This window comes from Diadema setosum, chromosome 1 (genome assembly GCF_964275005.1).
Source record: "Diadema setosum chromosome 1, eeDiaSeto1, whole genome shotgun sequence".
In the NCBI taxonomy this organism is placed as follows: Eukaryota; Metazoa; Echinodermata; class Echinoidea; order Diadematoida; family Diadematidae; genus Diadema; species Diadema setosum.
This window is the reverse complement of record NC_092685.1, coordinates 32,762,490-32,782,763: the sequence shown is the minus strand read 5'-3', so window position 1 is coordinate 32,782,763 and position 20,274 is coordinate 32,762,490. Positions and strand designations below refer to the sequence as shown.

The following is a 20,274-nucleotide window of genomic DNA, read 5'->3' as shown; positions in this document are numbered from 1 at the left end:
CATGCCTGCTACCGCTAGGACCGTTGAGGGCGACAAAACTGTTCGTCCCTTTTTGCAACGTACGTTTTGTACGTACAATGGTACGGCGCGGTATCATGTAGTACACTGCACACAGGATCCCCTAGACATGGTGGATGACAACATCACAGATGCCCGATGCCATGCCATCATCTGAGCGGTACACAGCTACTCAAAGTACTCGATATCTTTAGTCGCGACGCAGCAGATTTACGGCACCTCTTCATTATACCGACCAAAATATGCCACCTACAATTCAAAGTGGGGAGAGGAAGGATCGAGATCGAAAGTGAGTAGAAACTAGCTAAGACCCGAGGTAGGCCTACGTGGGGTGGGTAGTAGAGTAGTCATGCTCAGTCATAGTATTGTCTACTAGAGTTTACTAACACAAATTTGAATAGTTCGTGCTACACGTTAAAAATTGTACCTACTCCATGATCCACACTACACTTACTGCACTTGTGCAGCATGCAGTTGCCAAGTTAGGGAATGGTTAAAGGTTATGGGTAACTGCGAAACACAGCCCGAACGCGAAGACAGTATAAGCTGTGTACAATTACAAGTAGCATCCCAGGGTTAGGTTAATGGGGTGAGTTAATATGAGCGATCCTCTCTCTCTCACTCAGCCACAAAATAACAAATCTTGAAATGATAATCCCTGTAGCAGCTCGTCGAAGCTAAACTGGGATGGGCAAAGTGTTCAACATGACAGTGCCAGTGGCCAAAAATGGACGTTCGTTTACAGTGGTCCGCTTATAACTGTTAGTTATTAATTTAAATTATGATCTTGGATGCGATTCTGTATAGGAGAGGTTCTAATAAACCAAGAATATTACAAGATCTGCAAGTGCAAGAATCGTCATACTCTTGCCGTCAAGGTTGAGGAAGGAAGCAGATTATGACTTCTGACAAGAAGAAGAAGAAAGGTGGTACCGGTAGCAATGAAGTCGGGGGCGAGGAAGAGGATATCCCATTGTCCATTATCCCATGCATCATCGCATCGGCATGGCAATCCCCCATTCCATATAGGACAAGGTGTCTATGTAACGTTAGACGGTAGGTGTCCAACACATCGACGCGATGCAGTACATTGAAACCGACACTCCTCTATTTATAGCATTGGCATTGCGCGCGAAAGAATGAACTTTCACGCATGAGAATACACGCAGTGGTTTTGCATTCTTCACTGGGGATTTGATGATGTCGAAATATTACTGAAAAACGCAATGATAAACAAGATCAACAGCAAAACAATACCGTAGATTACAAATGCACACTGGAAAAGCATTACGTATATTTCACACGTATTGTCAATAGAGGGTAGGGGTGTTAGTTTCAAAATTATGATGCAACTGAGTGGGTTTGAAGCAGTTATCTTGGAGCATGTACCACAAATCACATTTTTAATGTGCGCTTGTGAATTCAGAGTATCTTATTTACATGTAAGTAGAATTTCAGGCAAATTGTGAGATATTTTAAGTATCTATTGATAGAAAAACATTAGGGTGTCTATGAGAAAAACATTAGGGTGTCTATGTATTGGACACCCAACTATATATGACCTAAGTATGGTATGGCATTGACATTATTGTTAGAAGGACAAGTTCACCCATCATTAATGTGAATTGAGTGAATGCAGCAATATTAAAAGAACACATCAGTAAAAGTTTGAGGAAAATCAGACAATTTGTTCAAAATTTATGAATTTTTGAAGTTTCAGTGCCGCCATTGCTGGATGAGAAGACTACTACATGTAGACAGTTTGTGATGTCATGATGCATACACGATATTAAGAAAATAATTATAATTCAACATACTTTCACTTTTCTCGCATAATAAAAGAGCATGTGCCTTCAGAAGGCAGGGAAAATAATTACTCTTACCATATGTCAGTAACAAGTGGAGGGAATGTATACTTTTCAAAATTGAAGGAAATCTTGTTGAATTCTCTTTACACTTTCCTTATATTGTTCTACGCATCAACTTGCATGTGATATCACAAACTGTAGTAGTCCTCTCATCCCACGATGGTGGCACTGAAATTTCAAAAATTCATAATTTTTGAACACTTTCCTTATATTGTTCTACGCATCAACTGTAATGCATGTGACATCACTGCAGCTCCAAGAAGCTATACTGGGCTGAACTACACATGCGATCACCTTGTACAGTAGCACCTCCCAATGACACACATCATTTGTGTCATTGGGAGGTGCTACGATTTGATCTCTATTTACAATAAAAGTGTGCGCTGTGCAAGTAAAATCTGAATGCGTCCTTCTTTAAAGGATGAGGGATCCAGAAGAAGGCTGCAAGGTTGTAATACAGGGGAGAGCAGCCTCTCTGAATGTTGTCAGGGTGGTGGCATGCACAACTTGACTAGGTAGGCGGTTCCAGATCCATGATGATATGAAGGTGAACTTGTCCTTCAAAGGGATGGTACAGTATTGGGCTTTTAACTTTTTGCGAGATACCAAGAAAAAACTTATGATATAGTACAGAGCTGAGCATACCATTTTAAGAGGAATTCAAAGTTTATTGATGAAAATCGGGTTTGGAATGACTGAAACATCCAAAAACAAACTAAAACAAAGCGCTCATAGTAAAGTATGGGTCCCACACCTTTAATCGCTCTTTTTTTAATATCTCAGCCGTTTCAAAACCAATTTTCATCAAAAAAACGTTGAATTCCTCATAGAATTACATTGTATGCTCTTTTATGTTTCATAAGAGATTTCTCATTATCTCACCAAAAATGTTAGAAACCTGAAATTAGGTCTCAACCAAAACTATACTATCCCTTTTAAGTTTAAGAGACTGGTAATCAAGCTATTAACATATTAAGTAACTTACATACTAATTAACTCACAATGTGCTAGTTTCCTTGACTATATTGCAGAAATCTGCTATTCATTAAATGTTGCCATTAGTGTCACACTGGACATCCTGGTCATGGTTATGTCATCCCAACAGACCTGCATTTTACCAACAACTTTTCCACCTTGTTATGATGTCACCCCAGCATTAGACCAGTGTTATACCAACCACTTTTCCACATTGCAATATGATGTTATCCCTGCATTAGACCACCATCATAACAACCTCTTTTTCACCTTGTTATGACATTATCCCAATGTTAGACCAACCATTTTTCCACCTAGTGTTGATATTAAAGGTACTCGGTAGTTAACATGTACAGTGTACGTGTATACAGCCATTCATATGCTGTATACATGTATATATATGAATTTAATTGCAAACGGTGTAACACTGTCATAAACAGCAGTATTTCTAGTAGATGCTATGTGTACCCTGAAAATAATAGTTTTGCGGTGTGTGTGCTAATGTGGGGGTCACATTTGACAACCAGTTCTAACAAACACTGCTTTTTCTAGACCCAGATCCTATGTAAATAAGGGAACTTGTATCTCAGTAGGCTGCCTAATAGTATGGGGACATGATTTATTTATTAGGTGATACGCTATCAGCGTATCACCTATTGTAATTGTCAAAATTTCTCTTTTTTTTTATTCTTCTTTCTTTCTGCCACATTTTGTGTCGTCAATATCTCAACAATGACATCACGGAATGACATGACATTTTCAGTCAACATGTCTCATAACAATATCTAGCCACAATAAGGTTTTCATGACAGTAACATATCTATGACGTCATCTAGGCGCCATTTTGTGATTTTCGGACCTTGTCACATGATCAATCATAACTTCATAACTAGATGTCATTTCTGTATCATTTTCGCTGGACATAAAGTTCAGGTCACGCTCTATCTTACTTTCTAACGCTAGTTACCCAGGTCATCATTAGGCGCGCGTAAGCGCGCGTCAAAATTTTAAAAGGCTCAAAACGACTTCCCAATGGGAAATCTCGAAGTTTCAGACAATTATAAGCGTTTCAAACATTTTCTCGCGTGCGCGTCCGTCCGCGCAATTTCGCGCGCAGAGCGCTTAAGAAACATGGAAATGCAATTTTTTTGACTGATTTGGATTCCTGATACTTTGAGTAACAGTATCCATTGATTTCCGATCGATTTCGACCCATAACAAAGGAATGCACAGGCGTCAAAGTTGAAATTCCGCACGCGCGTCTTTCTGCAAATATAGTGAAAAAACATGTCTTTGTTTATTTCGTCATAGCTCTTTAAAGGGTGTGTACAGTTCTGGTCGAGGTGAAGATTTAGCTTTTAACATTTTGTGAGATATTCAGAAACCACTCTATGAGATGTCAAAGAGCATGCAATTCTAAAGGGTATCAAAAGTTTATTCAATGAAAATTGGTTTTGAAATGGCTGAGATATCCAAAAACATGGTGAAACAAAGAGATACTAATAAAGTTGGGGCATGTCGCCTTTTATTATTTGCACTTTTTGGGATATCTCAGCCATTTGAAAACCAATTTTCATCAAATAAACGTTGAACCCTTCTTAAAATTACATGCTCTTTCATATATCATAAGAGGCTTTTCAGTATCTCACTTAGGAATGTTCAAAACATGAATCCCTACCTCAACCAGTACTGTACAGTCCCTTTAAATCGTCCGTTGACCCTATATTTCTATTGCATATTACAAAAGCATATGAATTGTAAATAACATTCCAAGTATCAATATTGCCAGAGAAACGCGATGACGTCATCAAATCGTCATTTTATATAAAAAAGTGGAATTGATTTTTTTGAGGTACTGTTTCTGACATTCATTTGCTCGTATCTCTGTTGTTTAAGCTCAATATTATCCCAAATTCAGATATGTTGTACTTTGAACATTTGCCTCTCAAGTCCATGTGATGGTTTTGATATATGATGACGTCATCATACTAGAAATTGTGATTAAAGGTAAAGACTCAAAATCAGACAAGTTTACGTGTTATGTCTATGGGAGGTGATTTTTTTTCAAACCATGCATTGAAATGACAACGTTTAAGCACCTTTACCTCATCTGATTTTGCTCCATTTCCTCTGAAACATAAATATGTTGTAGCTGAGACAATAAGCTGCAGTCATCATGCATTTTATATTTTCAAATCTCCTCATCAGGTCGACAATTTTGTAGTTAAAAACTGAAAATGAGAATGCAATCTGTACGGAATGATTCCCGATTGTTCTTTGCAACTGTATATTGGTCGAATCCACGCGGCCACTTGTGGGAAGTTGAATAGCGCCATCTCAGTCAGCACTGTCACGACAGTATAATCATACATTTAAGTTTCGCATAGAATCTCCAGGACAGCCATATGGCGTAATCGCTTAGCGCGCTGGGTGTTCATAACGCCATACCGGAAGGCGAGAAGTTCGACTCCCGCGGAAGTTTTCTCTTTCTTTTTTTTTTCTTTTTTTCCGGCAATTCAGCTTTACTCCGATGTCATTTATCGTATTATTTTACCAAGTATACGTAACCCGTGAACACGGCTGCTCTATTTCCCTCGTTTTGTATTGGAGTTTGGAGATTGGGTTTGCTTCATTAATTTTGTCACACTTAATGTTGTAAATTGCCCCTTGTTACAGTGTCCCGCTTGCCACCTTTCGTTTGCTCTTTCCTTTTCTCTTCATTGGTTCTTGTAATATTGTAACAGGATAGGTAGGAACATGTACGTTTAGATAACTGGCAGGAATGGGAGCTGAATTGATTAACTCTAGTCCAGGTGTATGGCGTCTCGCTCATCTCTTTGAAATTCCAGGTTGTTATTGTTTGACCCAATAACGGAGTTGTAGACAGGTTTTATGTTGCTATAGAGGTATCTTGTGCCACATGAATGGAAGGCATCACTGTTTAGTAGTAGTAATGAACTTTTTCATGTTGTAAATGATATAAAGATATGAATTTCACATCCAATCTTCGGGACAGCCGTGTGGCTTTATAGTCGCTTAGCGCGCTGCATGGTCATTATGCACTACCTTAGGACGAGATGTTCGGGACCCGCAGGACGCTATTATTTTTTTTTTCTCTCTCTCTCTTTGTTTTTCTTTTGGCAGTTCAGCCTCATTCCGATGTCATTACCCCACGACACACAGTCACTCAAGTTCCCTTTTTTTTTTTTTTTTTGTCGGAGGCTGGAGGTTGGATTTGCTTCATTTATCATACGTAATGTTGTAAATTGCCCTTGATATACAGTGCCCCGCTTGCCACCTTTCGTTTTCTCTTTCCTTTTCTCTACGTTTGTTCCTGTTACACTGCACAAGACAGGTCGGAAAATAATTTACATAACTCAACTGGAGCAGGAATGGCAACTGAATAAATTAACTCTAGGACAGGTGTATGGCGTCTCGCTCGTCTCTTTGAAATTCCAGGTTGCTATTGTTTGACCCAATAACGGAATTGTAGACAGGTTTTATGCTGCTATAGAGGTATCTTGTGCCACATGAGTAGAAGGCATCACTGTTTAGTAGTAGTAATGAACTTTTTCATGTCCCTCCATGTCAATTATAGTGTGTTCAAAGGGGTTGTGTGTCTATCTGCCAAAGAAAAGGAAAACCTTATTTTCGCCGTGGCTATTTCTCTATACGTAACCGTAGGTGATGAGTGTTGTTGGTATCTGAGCAGTGAATAACACAACATCAGGCTAAAATCCCCCTTTTATACGCGCTAAGCGTTCAATTTGATATATCTTTATTTATGTAGTCAATCACTGCTAATGGCGTTACAGAATTATGTTATAACACCTTTCACTGAAAGTTTATAAAGCAAAGTTTATGGACAAGGCAAGCAATTGTACATGAATAATACCAATGATTTCAGAGGGAAATTATGGTATACCTAAATGTAAGGGTATCATTGCTTTGGAATTGCTGAAACAATATCTTGGCACGAGGTCTTCCACCTCTAATAACTGATCCCTTTAAAGATGTGTCGGTCACGGGTGATCGTCATGATTCATCTTTCACGTAGAAGCTTCCGTTCCACACTCTTAGTTCGAGAAGACTTACCATCATACTTCAAATTGTGATTAAAGGTAAAGACTCAAAATCAGACAAGTTGACGTGTTATGTCTAAGGGAGGTGATTTTTTTTTTAAACCATGCATTGACTTGACAACGTTTCACCACCTTTATTTCAGCTGATTTTGCTCCATTTCCTCTGAAACTTAAGTATGTGGTAGCTCAGACAATAAGCTGCAGTAATCATGCATTTTGTTTTTTCAAATCTCCTCATCAGGTTGATAATTTTGCAGCTAAAAACTGAAAATGCGAATGGAATGTGGACGAAACGATTCCTGATTCATCTTTCACATACATAAGTTTACATTCCTCATATTTTCTCGTCGAGACGTATGGCCGAGAGGATAAAGGCGACGTCACAAGATACGTGAGGTTGCACACGTACGGGTTCGAACCCCATAAGAACACGAAGCAAAATACTTACATCTTTTGCTTTTTTTCTTTTATGGAGTATTCACCTTCGTCCATGTAGAAATCACGTTTTCATGTAAACGTACACACACACACACACACACACACACACACACACACACACACACACACAATATCCCTTTGTTTTGTGTTGGAGACCACATTGCTTTGACTGGCAACTTGGACTTGAAATTACAAATGTTAAAGTGAAGATGGCTCTTAAAAGACCGCATGGCCATGTTTGATTTTTTTTTTTTTACAATATAAAGACCTATTGGTAAATATTCATTCACATATCCTTTCCAATCAACTTACTTGGACACGCCGACACCACACGAAATTTTCAATTGGTTGCATGACAGAAACAATTTCATCTGAATTATGTAGGACTGCATAAAGAATTGGACTTCACGAATATTTCTCAATATTATATTATACTTCAAGTCGCTACTTAACATTATTTTCGTTGTCGATCACTGAAAATGAGAATGGAATCTGGTCGAAACGATTCCCGATTTATCTTTGTAACTGTATATTGATCGAATCCACGCGGCCACTCGTGGGAAGTTGAACAGCGCTATCAGTCACTTGACGTATATCGCCAAAAAACTGAATATCAATGTAAATTTGTGTTGTGTATAGCATACATAGATAGATTTAAGTTTCGCACAGGATCTTCGGATCTTCCGTGTGGCAGAATCGCTTAGCACGCTGCGTGTTTATAATGCCCGACCGGAAGGAGAGAAGTTAATCGAGTCCCGCAGGACTTTTTCCTTTTATTTCTTTTTTCTTTTCTTTTTTTCAGCAGTTCAGCTTCACTCTGATGTCATGAACACAGCTACTCTATTTCCCTTGTTTTGTATTGGAGTTTGGAGGTTGGGTTTGCTTCATTAATTTTGTCACGCGTAATGTTGTAAATTGCCCCTTGAAACAGTGCCACGCTTGCTACCATTCTTTTTCTCTTTCCTTTTCTCTTCATTTAGATTTTGTTCTTGTTATACTGTAGCAGGATATTTAGGAACGTGTACGTTTACATAACTAACAGGAATGGGAACTGAATTAATTAACTCTAGTCCAGGTGTATGGCGTCTCGCTTATCTGTTTAGAATTCCAGGTTGTTATTGTTTGACAAAAACGGAGTTAAAGACAGGCAGGGAAGGAAGTGACTTGATATTGCTTCATATTATAATATGAGGAATTTCGGGCAATACCTTTCCAATTAGTGTAGTGATTTTGACAGGGTTCTCTGTCGTTTATTTTCGTCATGGCTGTTTCACTAGTTTAGCCATAGGTGATATGTGTTGTTGGCATCTGGGAGAATAGAACAGATCAGTACCAAACTGGAATAGCCCTATAAGCAATGTGGTAAGCATTCAATTTGTTGCATTATCTTTCTTCTTTAAAGTCAATCACTACTGATCCAATTACACCATATAATATGGCACGTTTCACTGGTAGTTTAGGAAAAGGGAGCTAATTCAATGCAAGATACAATGATATGTGCTACCATTGATTTTAGAGACGTCATTGTGGTGTGGTGCTGGTGGTGGTAAGGGAATCATTGCTTTTAAATTAATGAGACAATCCTTGGAACTTTGCATCAAGAATATAATGCATGTTCGTGCGGCGTTTTTTTTTTTTTTAATAATGACGTGGACATTATTTTTCTTTATCTTGTTTTTAATTCAAGAATGTTATATCTGAATATGTTCGATTTAGTTACGGTTTCAATGCATCTTGTTTACCATCTCTGACATTAAATTGATGGTTTTTAAATTTGACATTGTCTGTCTATTTGTCTGTTTATGCTCATAAAACACTGCTATAACAACTAAAACATTTGTTTCACTTGTCACACGCAATGCTATGGATTGCAGTTGTGCATGCAGTTTTCCTTTTGCCACCTCTCGTTTTTCTCTCCCCTTTTCCCTCACTTTGGTTTTGTTATACCGCAGATGGGAATGATTACAATAACATAACCCAACTTGAAGTAGGAATGAGAACTGAATAAATTAACTCTAGGCCAGGTGTATATAGCGTCTCGCTCATCTCTTTGAAATTTCAGGTTGTCATTGTTCTATCAACGGAGTTGAAGACAGGCTTTATGTTGCTATAGAGGTATCTAGCTCCACATGAATGGAATGCATACGCTGTTTAGTATTAGTAATGAACTTTTTCATGTCCATCCCTGCCAAGAAAAGTGTGTTTGACGGGGTTCTGTGTCATTGTGCCTATGAGAAAGCAAAGTTTTATTTTCGCCATGGCTGTTTCTCTATGCGTAGCCGTGAGTGATGGATGTTGTTGGCATCTAGCTGGGCAGTAAAAGACCGAGTATCATGCTATAATACCCCCCCCCCCCCCCCCCCGTTAGGTTCTAAGCGTTCAATGTGATATATATTTCTTCTTCATTATGTCAATCACTGCTGATGGAATTACAGAATTATGCTATGACACGTTTCACTCAAAGCTTAAAAAGCAAAGTTTATGCACTATACAAGTAATGGTGCATGAATCCTATAGACCATTGATTTTAGATGAGAAATTATGATATGCCTATAGTAGGGATGTCATTGATTGGGAATTAATGACACGATTAAGCATTTTCATAATCCTTATCCTTCACTCTAACCTCCGTGAAAATATCATATGTGAATTCAACCAATAAGATGGTAAAAAATGCATGCATTCATGTTTTATCAATATACAATGTATGGACTTTCCAAACATTCAACAGCGATTATCTCAAAATGAACATTGTGTGGGTTAGCACTATATTGCATCGACCCCTTCAATTGTCTATCAAGTTCATGTCGATGTTTTCTAATTTGATGACGTCATCATACTAGAAGTTGTGATTAAAGGCAAGATATCAAAATCAGCGAAGATTACTAATCGCTGCCTCATGTTCCTGTGTTTGATCGTCCAGTCAATACCAAACTGACGACATACTTTGAATATGTTATACTTTGAACAATTGTCTATCAAGTCCATGTCGATGTTTTCTAATTTGATGACGTCATCATACTAGAAGTTGTGATTAAAGGCAAGATATCAAAATCAGCGAAGATTATGTGTTATGTCTATGGGGGGATTTTTTTTTTAACCATGCATAGACGATAACGCTCAAGCACTTTTACCTCACTTGATTTTGCTTCATTTCCTCTGAAACTTAAGTATGTTGTAGCTGAGACAATAAGCTGCAGTAATCATACATTTTATTTTTTTTCAAATCTTCTCATCAGGTTGACAATTTTGCAGCTTAAAACTGAAAATGAGAATGGAAGGTGGACGAAACGATTCCTGATTCATCTTTCACATACATAAGTTTACGTTCCTCATATTTTCTCGTCGAGACGTATGGCCGAGTGGTTAAAGGCGACGTCTCAGAGACGTGAGGTTGCACACATTCATTCATTCATTCATTTTCATTTTCATTTTCATTTCATTTATTTCATTCCTTCTTTCTTTTTCGTCAAACATAACACGAAATGTATCAGAAGATATAACATAGGCATGTATTCGACTTTACATGGTAGATAATGGTTAACAAATACGAAATTATACATGCATACCGGCAAAATACAAAGTTATGTTTGGGAGGATAAAAAAAAAAGAAAGAACTGAGAGGTTCACTGAAAAGCATGCTTGTAAATTGTGAACCACTCAAAAGGATTCTTGTGAATACATTAAACTTTTTTTTTTTTTTTTTTTTTTTTTTTTTACAAAGACAGGAGAGAACAAGACAGTAGAAACACAACGACATTACATGACTTTACAGTAGGGTATACCATGACACATGCGGGTTCGAACCCCACAAGATCACGAAACAAAATACTTAGCCATTTTACTTTTTTTTTTCTTCAGTGGTGTATTACATATTCGTCCATGTAGAAATCACGTTCGTATAGAAACGCACCTATACACACACACACACAATATCCCTCTTTCTTGTGTTGGAGACCACATTGCTTCGATTGCTGCAAAATTTTGCAGGCTGACTTTCTCAAACCGATTATAGTATAAGTAATGACGACTACGGAGGTGTTGTACTTTGAACAATTGTCTTTCAAGACCATGTCATTGTTTTGTACTTTGATGACGTCATCACACTGAAAATTGTGATTAGAGGTAAAGACGCAAAATCGGACAAGTTTACGTGTTATGTCTATGGGAGGTGATTTTTCTTTTAAACCATGCATTGACTTGACAACGTTTAAGCACCTTTATCTCAGCTGATTTTGCTTCGTTTCCTCTGAAACTAAAGTATGTTGTAGCTGAGACAATAAGCTGCAGTAATCATGCATTTTATTCTTTGAAATCTCCTCATCAGGTTGACAATTTTGCAGTTTAAAACTGAAAATGAGAATGGAATGTGGACGAAACGATTCCTGATTCATCTTTCACACACATAAGTTTACGTTCGTCATATTTTCTCGTCGAGACGTATGGCCGAGTGATTAAAGGCGACGTCTCAGAGAAGTGAGGTTGCATACGTGCGGGTTCGAACCCCACAAGATCACGAAACAAAATACTTTGCTATTTTACTTTTTTTTCTTCAATGGTGTATTACATATTCGTCCATGTAGAAGTCAAGTTCGTATATAAACGCACCTATACACACACACACACAATATCCCTCTTTTTTGTGTTGGAGACCACATTGCTTCGACTGCTGCAAACTTTTGCAGGCTGACTTTGTCAAACCGATCATAGTATGTAATGACGACGACGGAGGTGTTGTACTTTGAAAAATTGTCTTTCAAGACCATGTCAATAAGCCAGTTCGGGGTTAGCTCATGGGCACATGGGTACAAATGACCTTTCTTCTTTCTCAGTTGATTAGGCACTCCACTAGTTTCAAGCGACAGAAGGCATGAGCTTGCCCAACGTAACAATTTATGGCATTCATCAGTCATGTTCAAACAAAGGATGAACTTGCATAGACCAGGTGACCAGAATGATCCTTCCATTGACATTTTGGAAAGCATCCATTTCATTATTTTGCATTGAATGTATTAACAATCTCTTTCTATTGATATTGTCAGACACCGCTTTTGCTGTCATGTGGATGTGCTGGCAAGCACCACTTATAGGGATCAGTTGAATAATCATTACATTACAGATGCTTATCTCAGTGAATTTAAAAACCGCCATGCTCTGCTGGTACAGATGACCTTTTTTTGCTCATGCTCAAAGTGGAACCCCGAACTGGCTTATTGTTTCGTACTTTGATGACGTCATCACACTGAAAATTGTGATTAAAGGCAAGGTATCAAAACCAGCCGATTATAGGTTTTATGTCTACGGCACGTATTTTTCCCAAGTCGCCAGAAATGGCATAGCGACATCAGTCGTTACAAGGCCGCATTTCCGTCTAGCAATGCAATACATGTTCACGCGGCCCCGTTTGTTGAGTGGGCATTGACTTTTTCCCCCTGTAATATCTATACATTTTTTTTTTTGCCTAACCATTTCCGTGGATGTCCCGTGGCCGAGTGGTTAGAGAAACGGATTTGCATGCACGCTGAATAATTTCAAGGTGCCTATATCACATTCTTTTCTTTGTCGATCACGGATGACCGACATCTGATGACCCCAAGCGTATCACCTAACTCGTCCTTAGTGTGACGAGTTTTATATCTCGTTTATTTTTTTTTTATTTGACTCAAACTGAATTCACAGTGATTGATTTGTGTGGCTTGAAATATTAGATTAAATTCATCATTACTTGAGTAGTTTACTAGAAGGCCTACTGTACGAGCTGAAATTTTCGCGGTGGTGTTATTTTGGGGAATTTTGTGAATCGCCTTTGAACCACGAAAATAACACGCAAAAATAACAATGCGCAAATAGCAAAGTTCAGTTAGACCCTCGCAACCACGAAATTAACAACACGCAAAAATGTTCTCCAAGTAGCAATTTGCGAAAATATCTGTACGCGAAAATTTCAGCTCATACAGTATTACAAAGAGTAAGATCAAAGACTGGATCACACATGAATGAACTTGACTAGACTGTAGTCTCATTTAGAATGGTCGTGGTAATGTTACTGGTGTTGAACTGAATTTCATTCTAAATTTCTTCACGCGATTTCAAGTTCACTGTTTATATATTGACAGGTTTTGATGTCACTGCCTCGTATTACATGATAGATGTAAACAGATCTATGTACACAATGTAGTTTCAAATATATGAGTGAACCATACCAATACCTTGCAGTCAGCAAACTGAAGCATGTCCTTTGTGTCTGTGTCGATACATCAAAGAATGTGTGTTTTGAAAGACAAGATACACAGAATCATGTGAGAATGCTAGGGCATAGAGAGACACTATTAATTTTCTTCTTCTCTGCATCTCAGGTCTCGCTCTGCAACTGGTCCAGCAAGGTAAGACTTTCATTTCTAGTCTTTAAGGGTAACACATTTAAGATTTCATTAAAATGAGTAACAAAAACAACAAAAATAATTCAGATCAGTATATTTTATGGTATACTAGATGGTGAAAAAAAAAAGTGAATTAAAGTGAATGATTTGAATAATGAAAGGAAGCTATCAAGGTAACGTATAGATGAAAGTAGTGAGCCTTACAAACAATATGTAATGGACATACATGTACATACATGCTGTACATGTCATCTAGATACATGCATACATTGGTAGCATTATATATTGTTATGGTTTGTGTTTGTTATTAGATCTGATATTGTCTGCCGAGTAAAGTATGGCAATGCTCTCCCAGACATTCCATTCGACCCGAAGTTCATCACATACCCCTTTGAGGCCAACCGTTTTGTGCAGTACAATGCCACTTCTCTAGAGAGAAACTACAAGCATGAGCTGCTGGCTGAACACGACCTTGGTGTCACCATTGATCTCATCAACCCTGACACCTACAGACTGCCAGGTGATGTATCTGCTGTTTTTGTTTTGTTTTGTTTTGTTTTGTTTTTTCTTTATCATTATTCACTCAAAGAGATGTTCAAGGGAAGAATCATTAGAATAGAAAGGTAGAACATTGTTCAAGTTTAGTCAAAGTCAGGCAATAACTTCAGATCACAATTATTGCTTATGTGTCAATTATCATATGACTGTTTTTGTTGTGTAATATTGCATCAGTGTTACCATACATAGATGGTATTTCTCTTTTTATTGTAGAGTATTTCCTTTGTAATTCATCTACTGAAGTGGTCATATTGTCTAATGACAGTCTAATGATTTACTTGACCTACCTGGTATTGCTCAAGTATATTTGTTCATTTTCCTCCAAGAGCTTTTTACTCATGTTGTCGCCAAATTTGGAGATAACTTGTAATTAGTGAATGTTTCTTTTCTTGATCATCACAGAACCATTTGTAGAGCATGATGCTGCTGACGAGAAACTGTTAGAGGAAGACACTGTCACACCTGGGGATTCTAAGAGGTGTGTTCCTCAAAATTTTCCCATAGTATCCCTAAGTTTCTTACACCTGCGAAATTTGGTGAGGTCAACTATTGCAAATTGATCTACAGTATAGTAAAAAGCAGAAGAAAAACAAAATAAACCCAAAACAAAACTAAGCTCATAAACTACTAGTTCATTTGTGATATAGAAATATGTCTCTTTCTCACATATCATGAAAGACTTGTTTGAAATCCCTGTAAGAATTTTATATAACACATCTTGGAGCTGATCATTGGCGTTCTGAATTTTGTGACTCAAACAAAATGAAGCTGTAAACAGTGTAAGAAATGAACACCAATTGAAACATGTTAATAATGCTTATAACAGGGTATTAATGTATGTGTCTGGTGTTACATTGTGAATAGTTCCAGTACATTAATTCTTCATGTAATGTACACAATAAGACATTGGATTACCGGTGCATGTTGTCAGACATACAGTGCTAGTATCTTGATGCCCAAACATATACAGCAAAATTCTTTTTATCTTCAACATTCATAAATTGTGCTGTGGTGTGATGTTGTTTACAATATGCAGCATCATGTTCATTAGACTTCATTTGAAAAGACATGAAGCAGTACATGTCTGCATCACCCTTCTATATTTGGCATGCTTTGTTTTGATCTTTGATTTAGGTCAAGGCAACACACAAAAAGCGTGTCATGGTTGAGAAAGACTGAGTACATCTCCAGTGAGTACAACAGGTCACAGTACAGCAGAGACAAGGTTGAAACTAAGTAAGTGATTTAAAGCTTGAATAGAAGTAATTGAGAAAGGAGTCAAGTTGTAGCGCTTCTGAACTTGCTTCATTAACAAGCATCTTACCACATCATTCTGAAAGAAAAATATCTCCTCACTATATTTCTGTACTTCTCTTATGAGAGTTCTTCTATACTGCACATTTTTTTTGTTCTATTTTTTAAATAGTAATTTAACAGTGGTAATGAACATATACCTCCTTCTAACTTTTGAATAGAAAATGCATACACATATGCAATGGCCTTTTAAATGGTGGTGTTACAGAGTACACACAAGGACTGCGTTTATCAAAAACTTTTCTGAGGCAGAATCATGATCCTAAACACGTTTGAGGCATTTTCAGGGGTTAGATAAACGCAACCGTGTTTTCAAATGCGTTTAGAAACGCCGTTTTGAAACGCCTTTCAAAGGGCGTTTTGAAACACGTTTGAGACCACGATCGCCGTTCTGTGAGTAGATAAACACAATGCCGTTTTGAAACGCGTTTATATCTCAAGGTCAAATCCCAGCTGTTTCCGGTTGTGCTCTCTACCCATTATTTGTGTGTGACTGAGGAGGCATGTTTGGTGGTATGCAGTTGACCTTTACTTCCCAGGTCAAACGGCGCGAAGCAGCTGTGCAGTGACACCACTCGAATCGCGATTGTATGATGGTTAGATAAAAGCGGCTCCCCGAAAATCGCGTTTCAAACCACGTTTGCAAACACCATTCCAAACGCGTTTAGAAACGTGATTCCCTCTCTCAAGTTAGATAAACGCAGCCAAAGTCAATTCTCATTTTCTCACCTTTGTTTTACATTTTCAATTTTTGGGAGCTTAAGTAATACATGTTGTGCTTTTGATTTAGGCTCCCCCACTTTGGTTCTTATGACTACTACTTATTCACCATTTATTGCAAATGTATTAGAATATGTTCAATTATTTTTGTACATCAAAAAAAGTTATTGTGTAGTATTAATCATTGTAACTCAGCTGTGTTTGTTTCTTGTTTTTGGGAACACAAAGTGGAAATAAATTCAAATCAATCAATCAATTTACAGAGTTGCATACCATCTCAAGAAACAGTTCAATGAGGAAGATCTCTACAAGGACAGAAGTAATCAAATCAATGCCATTCAGAAGACCTTTGAGGATGCCAAGAAACCTGTAAGTCTCATAATGGCCATAGATATTGAATCATTTGATATGATATGTAATCTGTTACTTTTTCAAACTCTTGAAGCTTATAGAATATTCAGCTGACGCTATATGGAAGTGTTAGGCTTTTTATTTGCTGTTTTAAAAATCTGTTACATGTGTATGAGTATTTAAAAAAAAACAACTGCCTTTTTCAATATTCATAGTTAAACATGAGTAATGGAAATCAGTTTAACAATGTATTTGCTTATGAAGGTGACTTTAAAAATGCAGGAGAAACTTCTTGATAACTAAGCAAGTGTGCTTTCAGATACACTTGCAGGAATCATATTTTATGCATCCGTCTTGAAGGGTGCCAGAGACATTCTGTGTTTTCTGGATGGCCATTTGTCTGTCTGTTTATACTGTACATCCATTTGAGGCAAATCCCTAAAGGTCAAAGGTCACTGCACTGTGGTTTAAGATGTAAATTTGTTAGCCATAGCTTCAGCTATGATTATCCAGTGAGTGGTGAGAAGATTGAAAATGAATAGCAAGTACTTGCCTGAACTGGCAGGATGAAAGGTCAGAGACCAGTAAAATTAAGTGATAATGCTGTCTTATGGCCATTGATTCAATTTAGGTAAGTCCAATGATAATGTTAATTGATGTAATGCACAGGCAATCATTGGTCCGTGGTGAAGATCAGTAAATTCATCAAAATGTAAGTGAAAGGCTGTGGTACATGTACATTGTATGGTACATGCATGGCTAATATCCAGATGATTTCTCTGCTGTGAATTCTATCCTTCTTGCTAATTTTTTGTACACTGTCTTGCTATCCTGCAGATTGATAAACATTACAGCAAGCCACATGTCACGCCACTTGAAATCCTTCCTGTATTCCCTGATTTTGAGGTAAGAATTTCACAATTTCTAAATTTAGAGCAACATTGTTGTTAGTGCAGCACTGCTTCTCTTTCATGACAGAATCCTCCAACAAACCAGTATATTGATGAAACACATCTTTTGTTGTGCACGGCAGGCTATATTGTTTTGCAGTGGTACAAGCCCAAGTAAACTAAGGTTTCAAGTGTAACACGTGTAGCAATGACAAAATACATTATTGGTGAAATATTGATATTAAAGATAATAAGAAGTTTTGGTACCTCAAAAGTTTCCCTGAATTTCCGTGTTTCAGGTTAAAGTACCTTTCATATAACTAACACTGTGAGACTTACTCGCCCCATAGTGCTCTCATTTCTTAGTAATCATGCAATTAACTGCGACCAGCAGCCCCATACGCATAGCGTAATGGGGCTTCGCATTGTAGCGTTCAGGATCATGACAGATTTAGTATCGCGGGTAAATATCAACTTAAAATCCAAAAAATTCTTCAATTTGAAGACTTACCAATTAAGTTGAAGTCTTGAAAACAGGCTTCAGACAACGTTTGGTTCTGCCAATAGTCCCTTTCTGTTCGAATTGATGACTGAATGTGACTCTGTCGAGAGGACCTTGGGAGAGCTACATACACTGATTACTACGGCCAGCGCATACGCACACATCACATGCGAACAAATTTCAAATCCTTGAACGGATAAGATGTTTGTGTGCGCATGCGCTGGCCGTCAATTCAGTGTAGCTCTCCCAAGGTCCTCTCGACCGAGTCACATTCAGTCATCAATTCGAACAGAAAGGGACTATTGGCAAAACCAAACGTTGCCCGAAGCCTGTTTTCAATACTTCAACTTAACTGGTAAGTCTTCAAATTGAAGAATTTTTTGGATTTTAAGTTGATTTTTACCCGCGATACTAAATCTGTCATGATCCTGTAAGCTACAATGCGAAGCCCCATTTAGCTATGCGTATGGGGCTGCACGCTGCTGGTCGCAGTTATCATGCAATAATGGTTTCGTACAATATGTTTACTACCTCACCGCCGTACGGCGGCGGCTCTGGTACGAAACCATTATTGCATGATTACTAAGACATGAGAGCACTTTGGGGCGAGTAAGTCTCACAGTGTTAGTTATATGAAAGGTACTTTAACCTGAAACACAAACTAAGACAAGGAAATTCAGGGAAACTTTTGAGGTAATACCAAAACTTTATATTATCTTTAAAGATAACCAAATTGATCATTTCCAAGTAATATTATGTCATAGATATATTTTGTGTGGAAGGATATTGGAGGAAGTCATGGCCTTTGCCATGGAATCACAAAAATCAAGATGCTTCTTTGAAATAAGGTTGAAAATGAAAATACAATTTGCTCTTGACCTTAATATATGATGTGTTCTTCAGACCTGGATTCACCCATGTGCCCAAGTCATCTTTGACTCGGATCCAGCAGTCAGGGGGAAGGCAACACACGAGCAACTGGAAGAAATGTCCCAGGCCATGATCAGGTGAGCTTGCATGTTTGTAAACAGATGAATAGGTTGCCCCTGAGGTGCATGAAAGAAAAATTTGGGATATTTTTGGTCTTTGTAGACTTGTAAATGTCAAAACTATTTGAATAGGGAATAGGATGAGTGTATCATTTATGAGTCTCTTCATTTTGCCATCACCGTTGCTGCTTCCGTCAACTTCACAAAATAGATTTCAATTTGTTGTATGGTCCTTCCCCCCCCCCCCCCCCCAGCAGTTGCTGTCTGTAGAGGGTCAATTTTTTCCCAAGTAGAATACAGTCAGGAAGAGCCTATGAGCATGTATGAGTATTAGTGACATTTCTAATGTGCAGATTACATGTGTGCTCCTCCTTAATCATGTTCCCAAGAGTTTTGAGTTTCCTCTCGAGTGTTGTGTCTGCTGCAGACTATAGCTGCCTTGATGCTCGATCGTCTATGATCTTTTGTTTTATGTAAATAATGTGAGAGTCATTCATCTCTATGAGCCCTTTGTCATTTCTTGTGGGTTTGCAGAGGTATGGCTGACGAGAGTGAGGAGCAATTCGTTGGCTACTTTCTTCCAAATGAAGAGACTTGCCGCAAACGCAAACGGGACTTTGAGGAAGACATCGACTACATGGAGGGTGAAGAGTAAGTGGTGCCTGTATTTTAGCAGCCAGTCCCGTGCTCATAGGAGATTCCATATGTAACTGTAATATACGACAACAATATTATGTTTCAACTTTCCACAGTATATGCCAAAAGGGGTGTTTTGTGTAGCTAATTCATGACATGAATATGAAGGCCTTCTTTGGAAAACATGCATTTTGATTATCTCAATATCAGTCAAAGCTGCATATTGTGACCCCCTGAGGAAATTGTAAAAGATGACCTTTATAGACAGACTGCCGCTATAGACAGAGAAATCACTGTTTGTTTGTTTTTATTATATGTCTGTCATAAGTATTAAAGGTATATCTCGCTTATTAAAAATGAAAAAATGGATAAACATTGCATGTCTTGCATCAAAAAACAAATGAATGCCTAAAAGGTTTTCTTCAGAGTTTATGCTCACAGTCAGTTCATAATTTCCAAGGCTATAAGAGTGACCATCATATGTGATGCAGAAACACTGGCAAAAACAATAGTAAATTACTGGATGGACCTGGAGTCCAAGACCACTATTCAC

General features: G+C 37.9%; 1 protein-coding gene across 1 annotated transcript in view; it reads left to right on the top strand.

The window, feature by feature from the left end:
* The first annotated feature begins 118 nt into the window (after positions 1–118).
* Positions 119–20,274, top strand: part of LOC140235530 (RNA polymerase II-associated factor 1 homolog) — a 30,505-nt gene continuing 10,349 nt past the window's right edge. The window contains exons 1-9 of the mRNA XM_072315557.1: positions 119–307; positions 13,738–13,764; positions 14,073–14,281; positions 14,722–14,797; positions 15,454–15,555; positions 16,617–16,722; positions 17,542–17,610; positions 19,000–19,103; positions 19,620–19,736. Coding sequence (XP_072171658.1) covers positions 261–307; positions 13,738–13,764; positions 14,073–14,281; positions 14,722–14,797; positions 15,454–15,555; positions 16,617–16,722; positions 17,542–17,610; positions 19,000–19,103; positions 19,620–19,736 — 857 coding nt within the window. The 5' untranslated portion in view covers positions 119–260. The remainder of the gene's footprint in view (positions 308–13,737; positions 13,765–14,072; positions 14,282–14,721; positions 14,798–15,453; positions 15,556–16,616; positions 16,723–17,541; positions 17,611–18,999; positions 19,104–19,619; positions 19,737–20,274) is intronic.